The following is a 20,903-nucleotide window of genomic DNA, read 5'->3' as shown; positions in this document are numbered from 1 at the left end:
ACTCACCGACACGATGTGCATCAGCATAGTTGAAACACCACGTTGACCCTGTAATACATAAATACAAAATCTAAATTAGCGCTCGAACAATTAACACTGAAAAACTCATAATTCTTATGCATCAAGGAAGAATACTCTTCATCTTGCAAAAGTAGAAATTAAGTGAAAAATTATGTAATATACACAATGTTGATATAAAACAGAGATACATAAAAAGAAATTTAAAATAAAATAATAAAAAACATAAAAGTTGCTTTAATATTTAAATTAAAAAATAAAATCACAACAATGGTAAAAAATAAAAAACAATATAAAAAATTCTTGTATCTTTTAATTTTATTTTGCTTTCTAGCTGAAATGGGAGAGGAGAAACTTGTTTCACAATCTAATGATTACACTCTTCATTATGTAGAGACTTAGAGACAAAATTATTTTTCTCATTCTGTAACTATACAGGGTGTCCCCTTATAAATGGTCATCCTCTTTTATTTCTTAAATTAACAGAAATAGACCCAATAAAAATAATATCAAATTATACGATTTAAACTAAACTTTAATGTGATTACAGTGGTCACTTAAAAAAATTATCTATGTTAAAGAACAAAGAAACATGCATAACTTTTGCACTGCAAAGTAAATATTTCTATCTAATAAAAGTTGTAATGTTCCTTCTAATGAGTACAATGATGTACAATATATCAAAATTATTGTACAAATTATACAAGTTATATTGGTTTAAAATTTCATGGGCAAATACTATCTTTTCAGTTTCAGTCCTGTAGCGTACATGGCTAACTTTCGACTTTCGCTTTAGTGATTGACATGTAACATGTTGACATCTGATTATAAAGCGAGAGTCTAAAGTTAGCCACACTGCAGGAACAAAATTGAAAAGGCAGAATTTGTCCACGAAACTTTAAATCAATATAACTTTTATAATTTATATAAAATAATTTTGATATATTGTACATAATTGTACTCATGTATTAAAAAGAACACTACTTTTATCATGTAGAAATATTAACTTTACTATACAAAAATTATGCATGTCTGTTATTGAACATAAATAATTTTCTTAAGTAATTACTGTGCTCAAATACTTCAAATCGTGTAATACATTATTTTTACTGAGTCTATCTCTATTAGTTTATGAAATAAAAGAGGTGCCCACTTATACTAGAACACCCTGTATATAGTTACATAACATATGTAATAAATAATTGCATCACTGAATTTCTACATATAAAGAAGAGTGTAAACAATAGATTTAGGACCAAGTTTTCCTTCTCACATATTTGATGTAGTAAACAAAGTAAAAATAAAAGATACAAGAACTTTTATAAACAATCAACTTAATGTGTTCATTGCTATCAATTATTTATAAATTATTTATAAAAGAGAACAAAAATGCAAATAGTATAACATCGTATTTTGACAACTCTACTTGTCAGAATAATATTACTGTAATATACTCATGACATTGTTCTCAACTCTCATAACGTAAGCAGTTACATAATTTGCAATAGTAGCGTAGTCATCTATGTGTCTAGAAATGATGCAAAACATAAAAAGTTCATATTATAGCTGCCAGTCGCCATAATCTAAAGATGCAAGAAAAGTACATTCAAAATGATAAAAATAAAAGCAACTTTCATCTTTCTTATTATTCTACCTTAAAATTATATCCTTATTTATTTCTTGATTATACTAGGTTTACTATGATTAAAGATTTCATGGATGTCATTACCAAATTTTATCGTTTTAGATAGACAATTTCAATATTAGTATTAATTTCATAACTTACATTTTTCATTGTGAATTTTTACACATATTAATACACATTTTTGTAAAATTTTTACACATCAATACTCAATTTTTTATCATTTTTATTATAATCTAGATTACTATCATGTTAATGTAAAATTTTTATTTGCACCAAGATTGCTCCAACTTAATAACGTTCGTATAAAGCAATCAAAGTTGCTATTGATCATTAGCTCTTCGTACACAGAAAATTCACGGAACATAAGATGAAAAGGATCTTAGTATTTACTGGCAAATGCCATATTAAAAAGCAAGGATACCTTAGGTGACCAAATTACTTATTGTTTATTTGCAAATATGACGTCCGCAGCAGCATCAAGACCCATTCCAGCCACATTCCCTAAATCGAAAAGTAATTCTCGAATGGTCAAAATTCATCGTTTACGATATTTACAACGGTTTATAAAACACTTATTACTTTCAGAGTGCACCGATAAATGCAAGTATGCAAGCACACAACGCGAGTCTACCTAGTACCTAGCACCCCCTGGCCAGCGAGCCGCCCGGGCCCAGTGGCGGCCACGAAAAATCAAATGTGATTGGCTGAATGTAATCGGTAGAAATCAGCAGGAACCAACCACGTTCGACGACTCAGCGAGCGTCGAGTGACCGCCCGGGCGCGCGGGAACGCTACGTGACGCATTTACGCGCGAGATGTTGTCAGTTGTGCGACTCTTTTTATGAGAGAAACAAAATCTCTTTGCAAAGGATTTCAGACTTAACGTACACCAAAGTCCAAATGGTCCGTCGACTTCGTTCGTGTTGATATTGACCTCAACCGGACGTCCATCGCCGGACATGTTAGGCGCTGCGAGTGTCTCACCTTCCCGAGTGCGATTTAACAGTCGTGTCTTACTGCGGGAGGCCGGTGAGTGAATTATACGTAAGAAACGAAAGATTTGAAAGGAGACGCGTTCGAATCTCAATCCTAGTTAAGAATAATTCTGTCCCGCGTATCGCGGTGATACGATAATTCGAAAATTCGTGTTCCTTTCGTTACGATACCAGACAGCCTTTCCCGTGTAAATCGCGGAATCGAAATGACGTCACAAGAACTCCATAGTCCACATATATTTTGTCGCATACATATACAAGATACCCTTTTATTTTATGCAGAGTAAATTAATGTATTTTTTAATTTAGAATTAAGCTAAGTTAATGGCTTACATTGAGAAAAAATTTTTTTTAATAAAAAAATGCATTTTTTTAAAATCATATTTTGATACAAGCATTTATTTGTTTTGTTTAAATAAAAATGTGTATTTTTAAATAAATAGACATTACGTTAAATATAATTTTGTGTTTTACATTTTTTACTACAATAAGGCTATAGTAATAAAGTTTAAAGAGACATTGTTGAACGTGGATACAAAATCTAATGCTAGCGATTTTAAAATAATAGCATATATGATATTCTGCCTTCTTTGCATCTTCTCTTTCAGCGATAAATTTTGTTTTGTAACTTAAAGATGGCTGGATTATGAGACAGCTTAAAGATATTCATAATCTTTCGTCAAGTTGAAAGATTATAGTTAACACCTATATTCAATCAGTATGAACAAAGCTGCACATAATCTAATTACCTTTAAACTTTAAAAAGAAATTTATCGCTGAAAGAAGAGAAACAAAATATCATATATATTATTTGTTTAAAATCTACAAATCTTAAAGACTACATCAAATTTTGTACCCACATTTAACAATATCTCTTCAAACTTTATAATTACAGCAGTATGGTTACAATTACAGCCTTATTACAATAGCAAAAATAAACATATTTAATGAGAATATTTCACATTGTAATTCCAATTCTTTTTACACCCTAATAGCATTTTCTGCACAGAATATGTGTGCAGCAAAATTGAGTCAAATCTATAAAAGATTATTCTAAATATGGTCCTGCTGACAGGCTGTCAGCAAGATTTGTGCAATGTACATGCAAATCTATTTTCAAATACTTGCTGCAGAAAGCGAACTTCAACTATGGTCCAGTTGATGTGACAGATGCTTTAATGCATTCTTTAATTGATCCATTTATAAAACGATCGATTGGTCCATGAAATATTTCAAAGCATTTGTAATATCAAGTGGACCACAGCTTACATCAAAGATTCTTTCTTGAATTGCAATTTATAAACAGAACGCTGCAGTTCTTGCATTAGATATGTGCAAGTTTCTTGCAAAAATCTGCCTTAGAGAATCTTTCAGAGAATTTGAACAGGATGAGGAAGATCATAATGTCCTGCTAGCAAAATTTGTCAAGATCTGTTGCAAGATTTACAGCAGTCTTGCAGCAAATGCTACTAGGGTGCATAAATATCACATATTATATTTAATTAATTTGATCAAGCGTAAGAATAAAAATTTACTTTTATTTTTACATTCAAATTGGGAAAATTTAAATGCAAAAACCCATAGATATATCAGTTAATAAAATAATACACTTACCGAGTTACTCCACGGCTGTCATCTTCTGCTGATATCTCTGCTGCTCTTCTTGAATTACAACACCCGATTCTTTGACATACCCGATATTGTTTAAATATCACATACGAACACGAACGCGAATGAAAAGAGAAACGTGCGAGAAAGTAACAACGCAACAGGTCGTGTGAAGAAGCATGCCACAAATACGATTATTTCGACGTTATGCTTACGTGTTGAGAGTCGAGACGATCGTTCGTTACTAAATTCGTCATTTTAGACACCGTATCCGTGCACAATTTACACTCGAAAAACGTGGAACGCCCGATCAGAAGCATTAGAAGCAAGTAACGATACTGGAGGAAGAAGAACAGCCGGCACTTGATATCACGCACGCCGAGTGAGATACCTGAACGGTGACAAGATTAGACGACCAGGCTTTTGTATCTATTGAATGAACAAATATCGATCGACGTCTACTCACGCATCATTAACACGATATATTACAATGCGAAGATAAGAACGAATCTACGTATGCAGAGAAAACCTCGAGCGGCTATTCTCGAAACCGTGACTTGCGGCAACACGACAAGGTTATCTAATGTACTGCGTATCACGAAGGAGCACGATTTCTACGTACACGATACAGTCACTTTTGTCACAAGACGATTATTAACATCCGATCAACACTCACCATCCACACACAATTCGAAAAACACAGGAAGCACTGTAGGAGCTATGTCGTAACGTCCGACTATCGTGGCGCTAGTAAACAAGGTGATAGTAATAGTAACTGCCGTAGCGGCAGCGGCAGCGGCGCCGGCTCGGCCGCTCGGTCACCTTCGCCGGCGCTCGGCAACGATCGCCGCCACGCAGGCGCCGCCGGCCGGCCGGCCGGCCACTACTACGAGTACTACGCCATTACGGCCTACGCAGTACGCCGTCACTGCCCTCTTTGTGCTAGCGCTAGCGCCGCCGGTAGTCGCTGCAGTCGCACATTCCGCCATTACTGTGCTCCCGTGTATTTCATATTGTGCGCGGATGGTGAGAGTACTGAATGTGATAACAAATCGTCTTGTGACAAGAGTGACTGTATCGAAATCGTGCTCGTTCGTGATACGCAGTACGTTTGATGACCTTTTCGCGTTGTCGCAAGTCACTTTTTCGAGAATGTTCGCTCGGGGATGCTTTTTCTGCGTACGTATTCGCGTCGAGCGTCTCATTTGCGTCGTAAAACATCGTGGATGTGTCGAGTGATACGCGAGTAGACATTGTGTGATATTCGTCGACTTTGTTAGATACAAAAGCCGGTTTGTCTCGCTTCTAACAGTGCGAATAGTGCGTCGTAAGTATGCGTGTATTTATCCACCGGCTCTCGTCTCCGTTCAAACAACGTACCGTCACTCGGCGTGCGTGACGTCACGCGTCGACTGCTTTCCTTGTTCGGCCGGTATCGTACTCACTTCTCGAACGTTTCGTACTTTTTACGTTTTTCGAGAATAAATTGTGCACAGATACGGTGTCAAAAGTGATGAGAGTAATGGCAGACGATCGTCTCGACACGCAAGCATAGCGTAACACGTAAAATAATCGCGTTTCTAGTATGTTCTAGTCAAGGTTAGCACCTGTTGCGTCGCGACATGTCACTTTCCCGCGTTTCTCGTTTCATTGACAATCGTGTTCGTATTCATGTGTGATATTTAAGCAATATCGGGAATACCGAATAAAGAATCGAGCAGTTAATAACGTGTGATTCAAGAAGAATAACAGAATGAGATGTCAGCAGAAGACGACAGCCGTGGAGTAACTCGGTAAGTATATTATTTTATTAACTGATATCTATGGGTATTTTTGCATTTAATTTTTTGCAATTTGAGTGTATAAAAATAAAAGTGAATTTTTATTTTTACATTCTATGAAATTAGTAAAATATAATATGTAATATTTATGCACCTTATTAGTAATTTTCTGCAAGATTGCTATAAACCTTGCAGCAGATCTTATCAAATTCTGCCAGAAGAATGTTATGATCTTCTTTATTCTGCTCAAATCCTCTGAAAGATTTTGAAAGGCAGATTTTTACTCTATGTGCAAAAAACTTGCTTGTATCTGCTGCAAGAATCGCAGCAGTCTGTGTACAGACGCAGTTAGGAGAAGAATCTGCTTCAATTTAGGCTGTAGTCCACTTGATACTACAAATGTTTCAAAACGTTTCATTGACCAATTGAAACAAAAAATTTTACAAATTGATCAATTAAAGAATGCTTCAAAGTATCAGTAGCATTAAGTAGACTATAGTCAAAGTTCAATTTCTAAAACATGTATCTGGAAACAGTTCATTTGCATATGTATAGTATGTACATTGCACAAATCTTGTTGACAGACACAAGGACCATATTGAGAAAAATATTTTGCACATCTGACGATTTTAACATCTGCATTTAACTGCATGTAGATTCTACTCTACAGAAAGTGCTACTAGGGTGTCAAAAGAATTGAGATTACAATTATTGGAATTACAATGTGAAATATTCTGATTAAATATGTTTAGTTTTGCTATTGTAATAATTTCTTTGATTCTACCTAAATTTAAAAATGTTTAAAAGATCTTATGTATTTTATTGTGTTCAGAAACTAAAAGAATCCAATAAATCAATATTATATAAAAATACATTATTAATCTCACACGATTGTAAATTAAAATGATAGAATAAATAATATACTATTTCTACTGTGAAATAATATTTTATTTTTACTCTGTATTTATATTTATAAATAAGTATATTTATTATATTTTTAGAATTTGCGGAAAGGGAATGCAGTAGCAGCAACAGTGGCAGGAACAACAACAATTGGTGAGTCAATTAATTTGACAATTTTTTTTACATATAATTAAACAGAAATGTGCGTAGAAGTTTTCGAAATTTAATGGATTAATTTTATGATATTATTTTTTTAGAGGGAAAATCAAATTTACCACTTATTACTAGCATTTCATTTTATTTATTTATTTTTTTTTAATTAACGACACTACTTGGATTTTATTTTTTTAAAATAGCTTTGTACAGATTTTTATATATTATAACCAGATCTACTCTAACTTTGACTTTTATATTGAAACTCATATTATAAGAATAAAATCATATTGCAGTATCAAATGTCGAATTATATAAGCTTCTTTTATTACCATTGATTAATAATTATATAAATAATTATATACATGGTTTAATCATAATTAAAAACAGTAAAAATATATATAAAGAATTAATTTATTATATTGCATAATTTTAATTAGATAAAATAAATATAAATATAATATAACGAAATATTGTTTCTTATGTATGTATTTTTTATTTTATCATTTTTTTTTATTCAAATTTTTAATTTAGAAAAATATTAATAAATTAAAGTTTCAAAAATAACTATTAAAATTAAAATTAAAAATAAATGTATTATAAATTAAATAAGTTATTAACTTTATTATTTATTAATTTTTTTAACTTTAAAGTTAGAAATCTGATATGGACAAAATGATTTACATTTTATACTATTTATGTGCATTAAGAAATTTTTAACTTAACTGCAGTTAAATAAGTTAATAGAATCCAAGTAAATAATTTTTTTGTGTTATTATTGTTTGTTTTAAAATATTTTTTTTCTTAATAAATGTATAAAATTAGTTACGTTGAAAATTACATAATTAAAAAAAGTCAGACTGCATCGAAAATACACAGAGTGATCTATCAATTAATTTTAATATTAATTTTAATTTTATCTATTAATTAATTTTAATATTTTACTTGTGAATCAAATTTTTAGGAAATAATGAAATAACAAAGAAATATTGTTTTATGTTAAAATGTACATTTTTTTATAAACTTTTTCTTTTACATTGATAAATTTTTAACTTAGAGAAAAAGTTAATAAATTAAAGTTTGTATGCTTTATAAATAACTGGTTAAAGTTAAAAATTAAATTATTTTAAATTTTAATCTTAAGTTAAGTTTAAAGTTATTCACTTAAACTTAAGTTAAGTTTAAAGTTATTCACTTTATTATTTAATTTTTAACTAGTTAAGTAACTAGTCTCTATCTCGCTCTTATGATATCATTACGATATTGTTAAATAACAAATGACATCCTTGTGATATTATTATGAATTCTGTGTTCTATCTCGAAGATTTTTTTTCGAGGAGTGACCCGAGTACGTTCTTAGAACATGCCTTAAAGGCTTATGTCATGTGGGATTCTTACTTCAGAATAACGATCATGTAGCTTTTTCCCTCGATTGGAAATGTAAAAAATGAAAAATTTCTCTATTAATTTTAGTGATAAAAATTTTCATTTTTTACTTTTTGCCTTCGGGAAAAAGTTACACAATCAGATGAATAAATCGCTCGGAAAAAAATTGCTTCGACGAACAGCTGGACTCTATCTGCATTTAACGCTAATTTTCTGTAGAGCAGGAATTGCGTGAAATAAAAAAGCGAACGTACGAATGAATTCGGAATGTCTATCGAACACCGATGTTTTGATAGATCGCCCAATGTATTTTCGATGCTGTCTGACATTTACGATATTTGCCGTCTGGTTACTGTCGACGGTAGAGAACTTCCGCTCCGTACTACGGCCTCGTCGATGCAAATATATGAGCGGATCAGAAAGCTTTTTCGCTCTCTCGACTCAGCTCGCGCTTGTTTGAGAGTTCCCACGCGAAGAGTAAGTTCCTCCTCCCGAAACTTTGCGTTGCATTTTGTAGAACAGAGTTACGTGACGTAACACGTTAGAATGCATTATATTACCGGCTGCAGAGCATTAAAGTTGCTCTCGTTGCTTTCGACATACAGGCGGCGCCGTAACGCCTACTACGTCAGTGTAAAGCGAGATTTTCGTAAATTAATATCGTAAGAAGAAAACATATCCTTCACTTACACAAAGCGTGATGTGCAATTGTACCTTATTACCAGGGAAGAAATATAAGAAGAAAGCAGAGATTGGGAGTACTGTTAATTTTTTATAATAACGATTTAGTGATGTTACATTTTTTTCATAACGGTAATAATCATTTTTGCACTGAGAAAAAAAGTCAACGTATTAGCAGCAAGCAAATATTACTTGTAACGTTTTCTTCAATATTTATTAGTTATAAAAAAAAAGTAATTATGATGATGACTATTGCACAAATTCAATCACTCCAAATTTTCCAAGTACTAGACAAAACATGCGCGTGCGTGGCGCGTGCTACAAGACCTATATTGCATAATTTCGTACAAATTACAAATTGAATATTACATTATTAACTCCTCAATATAAATAGTCAAAATACGCGATCTCCGCGAACGTCATTTACGAAGTAAGCGCTGAATGAGAACTAATCAGCACATTAAAAAAGCGACAACAATAAATTTTGAAATTTCGAGTACCGATGCAATGCACTTTTTTAGATAGAGACAATTTCAGCTTTTCGTAGTGTAAGAGACATTGCGATTCGTCAAAAAAATAATTTTCGCGTTTGATTGAGCACATGTGCAATTAATTACGGGGTACGATTCGGTATCGGAGACCGTTGCAATGTTCATTCTGACTTCTCGTCACGTTATCGATTCAATGAGACCATGTCTCATTGGACTTAGCGTCTAACCGGTCGATCAGCTGGATTAACCACGATTTGTGAGCATGTCGCGGGTTGACAAAAGCACCCCAGAAAGTGCGTCTCCTTTAAGTGACTTGCTGCCTGCGACTATGGCTTGTAAGATACAAGTGTCGTACGAATCATGATTAAGAAAGCTTAGTCGACGTTAGACGTGTGTTAAACGTGTCACAGAAGGCAGAACTCATTCGCAATGAGCTCACTACCGATCCCGTATCCATCGCGTCCGAATTGCTAAATCATTATTTTGCTAAACGCGTCGCAAGCAATGTCTCTTGTACGTGCTACGAAGTACATGCTTGCATGAACATAAAATAATTTTTTAAAAGAAGAAATTCTTTGATTTTTCATATTTAATTTATTTTTTTCAACTTTTTGTGTACTGAAATAAAACTTATTTAATTTTGATAAATATCTATTCGAATATTAATAATGAAATATTTAATAAATGTAAATATATATTTATGTAATAGTAAAGAACCACTAATTAAATTTAAATTTTATTTCTTTTACTATATTAAATATTTATGTACTGTAAGTAAATATTTCATTAGAAATATTTGAATAAGTGTTTATTAAAATATAGGAATTTTTTTTCTCAGTGTGGTAAGTGTAAGAGACATTGCGATTCGTCAAAAAAATAATTTTCTCGTTTGATTGAGCACATATGCAATTAATTACAGTGTACGATTCGGTATCGGAGATCGATGCAATGTTCACTCTGATTTCTCGTCACGTTATCGGTTCAATGAGACCATGTCTTATTGAACTTGACGTCTAACCGGCCGATCAGCTGGATTAGCCATGATTTGTGAGCATGTCGCGGGTTGACAAAAGCACCCCAGAAAGTGCGTCTCCTTTAAGTGACTTGCTGCCTGCGACTATGGCTTGTAAGATACAAGTGTCGTACGAATCTTGATTAAGAAAGCTTAGTCGACGTTAGACGTGTGTTAAACTTGACACAGAAGGCAGAACTCATTTGCAACGAGCTCACTATCGATCCTGTATTCATCGCGTCCGAATTGTTAAATTGTTATTTCCTTAATCGCGTGATAAACAATGTCTCTTACACGTTGCACGAAGAAGATGCTTGTAGCGATATAAAATGCTTTATGCTGAAATTTTTTTGTTTTTCATATATAATTCTTATTTTTAGTAGACAAAACAAAACAAATCTTCTAATATTACATAACTTCATACAAATTGAATATTACATTATTAACTCCTTGATACACGTAGTCAAAATACGCGATCTCCGTAATGACAGCCGTTCACAAAGTAATGATAATCAATCAGCATATCGAAAAAGCGACAATAATAAACTTCGATGTAATGTACTTTTTCAGATAGGATAAAGACTTGGCGTTGCTAGACGTCTAAATACAATAAGACAAATGTAAATTTCTTTGTCCCACAAATAAATTTTGTGTGTGTTTTTTTTTTTTTTTTTTTTTTTTTTTTTTTAGTGTGACAAGTAACTTGTTACTTTTTTTTAATGAGTAATGCGAGAGTTACATTGAAAAAGAGATACTTAAAAATTTATTTTGTGGATATAAATTTAGTTCACTGGAATAAATATTTAAATATTTTGAAGTAAAATTTTATTCCTGGCAAATTAACGTATTAATAAGAAAAATGAGTTAATTTCATTGAAATGAAATATATATGTATTTCACAAAAATATACATTTTCTTACAATCAAATTTTGTTACAATCGATAAATATCGAACAAAACGTCACAAGTAATGTTTGCTTGCTAATACTTAGACTTTTTTTCAGTACAAAGGTAATTATTTCTGCCATTACTATTATAAATAATATTTTGATTTTTTAAAAATTATATCATAAGTGACTATTTCATTGCTCACGTTACATTATGTTTTATAAAAAATTGTGTTAACGTTATTATCAAATCGCAGACTTAGACAAGGTAATATATTTTTTAACTAAAGTTAAATTAAAAATTAATTTTGAAAAACTTTCATATTAAATTAGAAATTTGTAAGTTAAATTACACTGCAATTATTGATCATTAAACAAATTTAATATTTTATTTGTAAATTAAACTTACAAGAAATACAAAAAAAATTGGTTTTTTAAGAATATAATTTTTCTTTTACAAAGATAAATTTTTAACTTGGGAAAATGTTAATAAATTAAAATTTTTATATTTAAAAAATAACTAATTAAATAATTAAAAATTAACTAAATTAAAAGTTGTTAACTTTTTAACATTATTATTTAACTTTTAACTTTTTAGCTCCTACTCATGCCAAATAATAATTATTAAAACAAATAAATAAAAAAAACGATAACCTAAAAAAAACGATAACCTATGGGCGGGGGGGAGGGGATGTAACATCTTGCTTCTCAGAGAGAAAATGATAGGATATATAATAAATATATAGAGATGCGTGAAACGTCGAAGTAGTTTTTTATTGTTTCGTATTTTTATACACATAATAAGCATACGATTACATCGTATTAGGTACTATAGATCGTATATGTATAACTTATACGTATACTTATATGTATATATATATTTATATATATCTATAATATCCAGCGTTTTTGTTTGTACAATAAATAAAGACTCTAGAGCATTTTAAACATAACATCGCGCATTCCCGCGCGACCGCTGCATCGAGTATACAATAATTCAATAACGAGCTCTCTAATATCATTCATTATACTTAAAATTATCGCAGGAACGCGAATTAGCGATGATTGTGGGCAGTTTTCACGATCGATATCACGAATATCTTGCCTTATTCAAAGTCAAGATACATACAGACTACATCTTCGCAATAGACGATTTCGTATATTTTTATTTCATCACGTCTCTTTCGCATTAACCCAAGTAGCAAACAACAATTTTAAAAATATTTTTAAAACATTTTAAAAACATTTATTTGATATTGCAGGACACATTTTTTTCAAATGTTTAAATAAACATTTTTCAAACGTTTCAAATTATTCTTTTATCAAAATAAATGTTTTTTTTATTAAATAAAGGGGACTTAAACCCATTATTTGTAGCGTTTTTAAAAATGGTTTTCAAATGTTATAAAAATATAGTTTACCACTTGAAAATATATCAGTTAATTGATAATTGCAGAGCGATGGGCTATCAAGCGCTTTTAATCATTTTCAATCGTTTCGGATGTGTGACAAAAGTCTTGAATTCATTTCCAATATTATCAAAAATTATGAAACTTATTGAAAATATTAAAAATATCTGAGAATGAGAATCGAATGCCCATCGCTAAGCGTGATACATTAATTCTTTATTCAATACTGACGGAAAGAAGATAAATTAATGATCCCAATTATATAGATTTGATCATAAACAATACTAAATTTGGAAATGTGATTGCCCGGGCGAATGTGATTAAGCAAAAGATTTTTGACAATCGGCGGAAGCTCGTGCGTTGAATCGCCGTCCCGTCTCGAGATCGGAATCCCTCGAGCTATGAGGAACAGAATCCAGAGTCGAAGCGCCGCACCTCGGTAATAATCCTTCAATAAATGACGAAATATTGAAGAAAAAAAGTAAACGGTAGCCTCGTTGGCGCGCGGATGTAAGAAATACGCGGTCGGATCGTAACGCGAGTTATGGGATTCTCGTGTAATCGTCCGATAAATCCGCCGTATGCTCGAAAAGAAATATCGTGTTTAAGCTTAATTCGGAAGTGAGTGTGATAAAAATTGATGGCACGGCTCTCGCGTGGTTAGCACCACGGCCTCGTAAATTCTGCATAACGGCGCGACATTACGTTACGGAAACAACGGCGGGGCTCTTGGGCCGCTCTCTCTCCCTCTCTCTCTCTCTCTCTCTCTCTCTCTCTCTCTCGAGCACGGAGGGGGGGGGGAGAGATCGATAAGCCGGTCCTTCCTTTCCGAGCTATCGAGCTTCACCAGGCCTTAATCACATCCCATCGTTTAATTGTTTACTCGCTCCCTTGCAGCACACCGCTGCGCTAATATCGACATTAATTTACAGCAATCAGCGCGACGTTGACATTAATTAATGATCATTTTCTCACACGCGCTCGCAGCTCTTCTTATTAAATCTGTCGGCACAGGTGATTATTTCATACTGTTGTTTTCGTTACAGCATTGTTAATTCACCCGCGAATCGTTCGGCATTGTTCTAGATAAAGAGAGTACAAATTATCAAAAGATTAGTACTTTTTGTCTTAATTGTCATTTATTAAATTACTTGGATATTTTGACAATCATCCAAGAGATTCATCAGGCTTATCAGACTTTTCAAGGAATGTATTCGCGTAATCGTTGCTACAATGGCTTTCAATTTAATTACGTCGTTAATCACAATCACTTCGCATCTTGATATTGCATCGATCGATAATTATAATACCGTATCTTTATATATATATATATATATATATATAAATATGATTATTTTATAACAACTACGTTATTTTATAATAGACTTTCTAGTAATAACGGCATCCCAATAATCAGTAATAAATTTGCTTTATAGAGTTATATATGAAACAATTAACAAAATAATAAATATAATTATTATATTTCGAGGGGCGATTTTATATTTCAAAGCGAAATAATTATTTCACGCTGTTTTAGTTATTATACTAGCAGTTGGATTAAACTGTTATTTTCCTTACGCACACGCACGTAGCTTATATAATTCTATGATTGCATATCAATTTGACAAATCGGGAAAATAACGAAGCTTAAATATTAACAATAAAATTTGTGTGTCACATGCAACGGAAAGAACGCTAAGAATTATGTATTTTAATTACGTTCGCGTAGCTTACCGGATAACTGACATTCTTAATCCTAGACAACTGTAGAGAAAACATTCGAGAATTGTAGATTGAATGTGAAATTGTCACGGTACATTGATATCCTCCCTCACGCGATATTTGGTTCGATAGTTTAGACTTTAAATATTCGACGATTTGCTACACCTATCCATCCTCGCAGAATCAGCGTGACCGCTGACACCTATTGTCATTTTACATTCGCCAACACTCGGAAACATGTACGACATGCATTTATATCGTGTCTCGTGGTCGTACAGCAGAACGACGTTCGATTCTTTATTTTTTTTTTTCCAGAGACACGAATCATTCATGTACGACGTGATTATTTGCATCGATGCGACTGGAAACCGCATATATCAGATCTTTCTCGAGAGTTAACCGCGGACGGTATTTTATTCTGTAAAGCGTTTAAAGGGTGCAAGGAGAGAACGTCGATTTAACCGATCAAACATATTTCATCTTCCATTTGGAGAATAAAATTCTGATCGTGACTAAACTTTTCCGCAACAAAAAAATGATGTTTACGCGGCTTCCAGTCGTACTGATTCATTTAAATTGAACACTTAGATCTTTCGCTTAAAATTACGAGCCAAGTTCCGAAAAGCGTACTTACCTCGAATTATTTTAATGTGTAACGGAGAATTTTAAAAATGTGCATTTAGCAACTCGTTGATTGAAATTTTATTTAACAATCAGAATTATTAATTAGCATCGTGAAAATCGAAAGATTGGGTTGAAAAATTCGGTTTTTTATTTTTTCAAAAGAGAGAGACGTTGTCGCCAAATTTTATAATAATTGAAGCAAAAATCTTTTCGAAACTTTAGCCAAAATTACAATTATTTATCGTAAATATGCGCAACGTTGGACCGGTCTCAAGCGATATTCGTAGACATCGATTTTTCGATAATGCGCGTGTGAAAATTCCGAAGCGGTGTGTATCCCTCCTTCTTTTAAACATTAAAAACATTGAGAGATGTATAAAAATTCGACAGTCAAAGCTATTGCTGGTCTTTATACATATTTGTTTATTTTTTATCCCAAACGGGAGTACTAATTCGATAATCGTGTAAAAGACTCGTTTTGTGCGGATTCGTCTCTTTCGGTGAATCAGGATGATGAATCAATAATTGCCGACGGTCTGTTGAAAAATGTGGGCTTACCTATTTGCGTAGTCGTTTGAAAATTCTAGGCGTGAGTATGGAGATTTCGGTGATTTCGTTACGCGGCGCAGAGCGAAACAGAACGACACCGACGTCGCGACGACGTCGCGACATTCGTGAGCTATACGTGACCCGAACTGCATAATACAAGGTGTCTTGAAAAAGATCTCACGAGCTTTCAGATCAATACGACACTTTTGTGAAAAAAGTTTTGTGAAAAAAAAATAAAACAAAAACTTACACATCGGGATTACAATAAAAAAAAATTAATGCAAATAACCTTTTAAAATGTATCTATAATATTCTGCATGATAAAGCAAGATTAAGATATGAGATTGAAAATATGAGATGATTTGTTTCTCATAAAAGGCAATATTAAAAGGATAGTACAAACGGTATATCAATTGTTACTCAAATAGGCACATAGGCAACTTTTATCGTAAGCCGTGGCGTCTTACTGTCACTTTTGAAGACGTTAGCGGGACCTGGGCCGTGGTGACCACGGTTGCACCATGGTTATCGTTAGCCTCGTTCTTAAGAGCACCCCGTATGCGAAAAACCTCGAAAGAGGCAAAGCGAATCCCGGGGGAACTTCTTCCCGCGGAACGGCATTATCGCCGTTCAGACAGTTCTGCAATCTGCATGAGGTTGCTGCATCAGTGGAACTCGAAATCGTTGAGAGCATACCTCATTTTTCTTCTCTCTCCCTCTCTATCTCTTCGTCTATTTGACGGAGACACACAAGAATGCAGACATCTCTTAGCTTCGCGTTCCCATTTCTCTCCCCCGTAATCCGCGCTCTTATCGGCGGGACGCGACTCTGGCATCGAGATGTTCCCCACGATAAGGCAATTCGAGGGAACTTTTCTGACGGACAAGTACCGGGGCGAGGGGAACAGAGAGATGGAAAGAGAAACGTTAGTGCCGCTCGAACATCCCTCAGTGTGGTCAAAGGGATGCCAAGGGGTTCGCCAAACGGGTACGCGTCCCTCAGCTATCGGAAAAGTATTTGCGGAAAATCCTCGGCGCGGTTCTCGCGCGAGAGATTCTGATGTTCCGTCATTCTTACTCTCCCTCTGTTACGGATTTCGTTGAGATTTGCGCCATTAAAGTGGGGAGGGGTGTGGGGAGAGAAACCGCGTATTTTCGCAACGGACGCAAAGTGATCTTAACAACTTTGCTGAAACTTCGGGAGAGTGCTCTTTTTTTCCCTTTCGCAACGAATCTGTTCGTATAAACTTAAATCCGCGTCGCAAGAAGTAACGTTACGTACGAAAAGTAATAATTAGCCTAGAAATAATTATTACTTAATTATTACTTAATACAAATGCATTAAGTAGTAGTATATCGAGGCGGACCTTTCAATAATTCAGTCGGCAAAATCATGTCGTTCAGCGAATTCGTTACAAGAGAGAGGACACGAGCACACATAATTCAAGAAAACATCAAGGGAGAAGAAAGAATGAACTCCGCAGTGTGTTCGCGCTTTGTTCGCAATAAACTTTTTGCGCTCGCTACAAAGGGGCTTTTGATTAAAAACCGTACGGAGCGGCGAAGAGCGCGATGTCCACGAGGATTCGCGAGGGTCCACGACGGGAGGTAGAGAGAAATCGCCTAATGGGTAATTCATTCTCGGTACAGGAACAAATGACGGCGGACGTCGCTGAAAAATATTCGAGTGGCCGACGATCCGGGGTGAATCTATAAAGGGATGGAATGGAAGAAGCACCCCCGCATGGGAATCGCAGATGATATCGATGCTCCTCTTACGCTCGATCTTGCTACGCTTCTCGCGATCCGATCCCCTTGAAAATCGTCATTCGAAGTCGCCGAATCGCAAATCCCGTCGACGTTGGTTCGTTCTTTCTGTGCGATTACCTGAGACCGGGAACACCTAGGATCTAAATCGCAATTCCGCTCTCCGTGATGTTGATCGAGTATCCACGATGACGTTAAGTTAATTGCGGAAGAAATCTTCGATGTCAATGATCGAGCGTCCGTCGCCGTGCGGTGTAATTTTAACCCTTTGGATGCGACTCTCTCGCTTAAAATTAGTTTGCGTATCGATCGACACGTTGAGAGTGCCCTAGACGGTTAAAAAAAGAAAATTATAATAAGTAGAGCTCATTAACTGCTTCGTTTGGAATTTAATTTTACTTTAATTTAAATTAATTATTAAACTTATTTTAATTTTGTTAAATTATTTTATTTTGGTTTAAAATTTCAACAATTACTCTCCTGAATGTTGCATTATTTAATATTAATGTGTAACGTATAACATTTCATTCTTTGTAACCGCGTAAAAGGTAAACTCTGCGGTTTGCTTTTATTCAGTAATTTATCCGCATGTTATACTTGTTAATTAAAATAGTTGTTAATAAGGCAACAAATTATAACAAATTTAAAAAAAAGAGAGATCGGTTTGGTAAATTAAAAACTTTACTTAAATTACACGGAAAATTAGGACGCGAGAATTATTTATTTTGGCGCGCGCGCGAGCATCTTGCAGATAGGCAACTAACGTAGCACGTGTAGACGTCGAGTGCAGTCGACGGATTTCCGTAACCCGGCTTAATGTTCTGAGATTACTCGCGTGGCAGCATCCAAAGTGTTAGCACAATCGCGTTAATTAGTCCACGACGCGACGGTGAGACACGGTTGAGGCGCGATCTGGCGATCTTGGATGTCTCGAGATCGATCGATCGTCCATCTAATTTCACTACTGCCAAGACCTGAGGAGTACGCTCGACGAGAGGAGGCCGACGAGGGTCGTCCAGGCGATGAGATCGAGTGCGCTCCGTCTGAATCCGACGCCGCCGTTCATGCAGGTTTCGCGGATGCTCACGATCTTCAGGCCGCGGCGCGACAGAAGATTGTGAACGCCTCGTTTGTCGCTCTTCTGCAGAATGTGCTCGCGTGACAATAGGAGGGAGTAGAGCTGATTGTTGGGATTCCGGGAGCAGAAAGTCAACACCATGTCCGAGGCGACGGCCTTCATTACGTGTACGCTGCCGGTGAACTGCATGTACTTCTGCCTCTCCGTCAAGCTACCTGCAAATTAAATCAGTAGCCAGGTTAAAAGAAGCAACGGGGCGCGATACGCAAGACGCGGGGATGAAAGGGGGAGGAAGATGACGAGAGGGAGGAGAGGAGGCCTCCCTATCGAATTTCCTGCCCCGGCTTTTCGCGTCAGCTTCCGTCCGCTGCACGAAGTAGAATCTCTTGTACAAACGGAACTGTCGCGACTGCAGAAATAAATGTCTGTCGACGACAAGTCTATTTTTACGAAGTAGTTTTATCTTCGCGTGGAATGCTCTTGAGTGAAATAGGAAGAAGGGTAGAAGCGCGCGGGGACACTTTGTACTCGCGGATTTTTGTTTTACGTGAAAATACCTTGTCGTGATATGAAAGACTAAAAACTGACGAAATTCAAGCTCCGAGAGATTATTCTAGACAATTATTTAAAGATTCTAAAGATAATATCTTTAAACAAAAATTTTTTGAATATCCCGTAAATGTATTCATCAACCAAGTTTGATTGTTTAGTCTGGTGAGTTTAAAATACGCGCGTATTAATAGTAGGAATGATAGATGAGACTTTTCGGTCCATAGAGCTTTTCAAAATAGGCATCTAAGATATTGCCAAGATAGGAAAGCGCGACAATAAAGAAGGATCGAACAAGTAACGAAAGCTTGACTTCCCAATTTCCTGCCTCTACTGATATTGTGAAGAGGCGAAACATTATATAGTTCACCTATATACAATATTATAGTTCTACACATAATACAACCTCTCTCTCTCTCTCTCTCTCTCTCTCTCTCTCTCTCTCTCTCTCTCTCTGTGTGTGTGTGTGTGTGTGTGTGTGTGTGTGTGTGTGTGTGTGTGTGTGTGCGCGCGCGCGCGCGCGCGCGTGCGTGCGTGCGTGCGTGTGTGTACACACATATAACAGGTTTATACAATGGAAAAAAATATTTCGATAGCTCATCCCTTTTTTTTCTTTTTTTTTTTTAGAAAAATTTTGCGCAAAAGGATAAAATGTTTCTACGATACACTTTATTTGGTGTACTAGCAGAAACGTAAACAGAATGTGATGAAAATACATTTTGATTTTACTTTCGTGCCTTGCATAAAATTTTTTCAAACAGGAGTGTGCAAATATTTTTTTTACACCTTTTGTGTAACCGCACCATATAGAAGATACTGAAAAATTATTGTATTTTTAAGTTTTGCATTGTTTAAAGATGTACTCATTTTTATAAATATGTTAATATTTATAGTTTACACCCACTATAATATAAATCATCTTAAATATTTAATGTACTTACATATATATAAAAAAGTTTCAGATTTATGTCATTATTTCTTTTAGTACATTTCTTCTTATTAAAATATTTGTTGTATTACTTTTAAATACAATATAGAACAATTTTTTCAAATTCTTTTTTCATCATTTTGAAAATAGATGTAATGCAGCCTTAAAAAAATTATGAGTTTGTGTGGATTTCGATTCGCTTCCTACAAAAGTCGAGTTGTACAAAATTGATTTTTATGGTATACTGTATAATGAGCTTTCGAATTCCGGTTAATCTTCTTGTAGTATTTGAGAAGTGATTAAGTAGCTCGGATAATAAGCACGAGCATTGCGAAGCAATAAAAAAGCTGATGCGAGTAGTACGAAATTACAAAGAAACCAAAGTGTTTCCTTTAGAAACTTCCACAGCGAGTAACAAATAGTACCCAATAGCATTGTATTTAGTATCATTTATCACGGACCTGGCACTTTTATCTGAACACGTTTAATGGACTAAGTCGGGGGCTTTGACAAATGTAAGTTTCAACCACTTCACCGGACTTCGAGACATAAACTCTAACCTGTGCAATGTTTAATCTGTAGAAATGTTTGATCTAAGTGAATTGACCGGGATAAAACGCGGACAGTTAGTCTCACACTTAAACGATACAAAAAATTCACGTTTACATTTATCACGCGTTATTCTTCGTGTCTGACGGTTAACGAATGTTTTTAAAGT

The 20,903-nt window shown here is 34.5% G+C and overlaps 2 protein-coding genes and 1 long non-coding RNA gene across 4 annotated transcripts in view; 1 reads left to right on the top strand and 2 right to left on the bottom strand.

Moving 5' to 3' along the window:
* LOC105200497 overlaps positions 1-5,454 on the bottom strand; it is a 58,121-nt gene extending 52,667 nt beyond the window's left edge. Inside the window, exons 1-2 of one of the 2 annotated variants that reach the window (XR_003268643.2) lie at positions 4,273-5,454; positions 7-48 (exon numbers count right to left, since the gene is read on the bottom strand). This is a non-coding gene — a long non-coding RNA (uncharacterized LOC105200497). Of the gene's footprint in view, positions 1-6; positions 49-2,084; positions 2,521-4,272 lie in introns of those variants that run through there. The other variant, XR_003268644.2, reaches the window with a different exon arrangement.
* The window catches only part of LOC105200488 (biogenesis of lysosome-related organelles complex 1 subunit 5), a 99,295-nt gene continuing 80,999 nt past the window's right edge, over positions 2,608-20,903 (top strand). The window contains exons 1-2 of the mRNA XM_011168063.3: positions 2,608-2,692; positions 7,049-7,103. Of these exons, the coding sequence (XP_011166365.2) occupies positions 2,623-2,692; positions 7,049-7,103 (125 nt within the window). The 5' untranslated portion in view covers positions 2,608-2,622. The remainder of the gene's footprint in view (positions 2,693-7,048; positions 7,104-20,903) is intronic.
* The window catches only part of LOC105200489, a 64,823-nt gene continuing 58,008 nt past the window's right edge, over positions 14,089-20,903 (bottom strand). Inside the window, exon 3 of the mRNA XM_011168064.3 lies at positions 14,089-18,923. Coding sequence (XP_011166366.1) covers positions 18,592-18,923 — 332 coding nt within the window. The 3' untranslated portion in view covers positions 14,089-18,591. The remainder of the gene's footprint in view (positions 18,924-20,903) is intronic.

Source organism: Solenopsis invicta, chromosome 6, assembly GCF_016802725.1.
Source record: "Solenopsis invicta isolate M01_SB chromosome 6, UNIL_Sinv_3.0, whole genome shotgun sequence".
NCBI lineage: Eukaryota > Metazoa > Arthropoda > Insecta > Hymenoptera > Formicidae > Solenopsis > Solenopsis invicta.
This window is presented reverse-complemented; position numbering and strand designations above follow the sequence as displayed.